This window comes from Lottia gigantea (genome assembly GCF_000327385.1).
Source record: "Lottia gigantea unplaced genomic scaffold LOTGIsca_815, whole genome shotgun sequence".
NCBI lineage: Eukaryota > Metazoa > Mollusca > Gastropoda > Lottiidae > Lottia > Lottia gigantea.
In genome coordinates, this window is record NW_008710712.1 from 8,673 (window position 1) to 9,864 (window position 1,192).

Sequence of the window (1,192 nt, forward strand, 5' to 3'; positions counted from 1 at the left end):
ATCATGATCTTCACTGTTAATCAGCGTAACATAAAATCCCAATCTTGACTATAATCGACGCTGCATAAAATCATGATCTTGACCAATAATCGACGCTGCATAAAATCACGATCTTGACTGATGATCAATGTCAAATAATAAAATAATAAAAAAATAAAATAACGTTACATAAATCTTCCATGCTGGTTCAACGTTACATAAAATCATGATTTACACTAATGATCAACGATAATTAAATCCCGCATCTTTGCTGATGACAATAAATAGAATCTAAATGAACTTAGTCGTAAAATAACGTTACATAAATCATGATCTTTACTGATGATTAATGATCAATGTCACATGAAATTAGGATTTGACGACTAAACCGCTTCATCGTTGAAGTTGGGTAAAGGTGGTCGGAGTTTTGCAGTTTGGCCCGTATCTGAATCAGTACTAGATTTACTTTTAGATAAACTTGGCAATGGACTTTCACCGGTAGATTTCACTACATATTTTTTCTGTTTAGATATACCACTACTACCAGAGTCTGATGTACGGTGAAGTTTATCCTTACAAGACATACAAACACGTTTATTGACAACAAAAGTCAAGAAAATGACAACCCCTTGTGCTCCCACTAAAAATGTGAAATGGTACGCAAAAACTATGGCACCAGTCGCTTCATAAATAAAGACAAAAATCCAAGCAGCACCTGTAATTACCGAGAGTTTTAAACAGGCCAATATATTTATTTTATTTTCTTTGTTTATGGTTGATTCAACCTGATCCACTCTGATTTTAATGAAAGTATAACTGAACAATCCAACATTTGTGATAATCAGTAAACCCAGGGGTAAGGCGAAAGCATAGCGTCTATAATTGGCATCGTTAATATAGCACATTGCCCTATTACCATAGCCTATTGTACCATTATTACTCATATTGACTACAATGGTGATGACTACAATTACTAATGGTGTAATGGTAGAATATAAACTACTTCTTAGTAAAATATATTTAGTTGTAAAAGCTCGAGAATGTAATGGGAAAGATAATTTCATAAACAAAACTATGGTACAACAGTTCATCCAAAATGTTGCCGAGAGCCAAAAATAATGATTTGAAATACCCATTGCTTTACAAAGGACTGGATAGTCAGAAAATTCTAATCCAAATTCATAGACTAATTGAGCTATAAATAGATTTATAA

General features: G+C 32.8%; 1 protein-coding gene across 1 annotated transcript; it reads right to left on the reverse strand.

Moving 5' to 3' along the window:
* Positions 1-362: 362 nt before the first annotated feature.
* On the reverse strand, positions 363-1,115 carry LOTGIDRAFT_176198 (hypothetical protein; the record flags this gene model as incomplete). The annotated part of the gene is made up of 1 exon (XM_009067365.1): positions 363-1,115. One exon carries the CDS (start codon positions 1,113-1,115, stop codon positions 363-365), a length of 753 nt encoding a protein of 250 aa, XP_009065613.1.
* Positions 1,116-1,192: the final 77 nt, after the last annotated feature.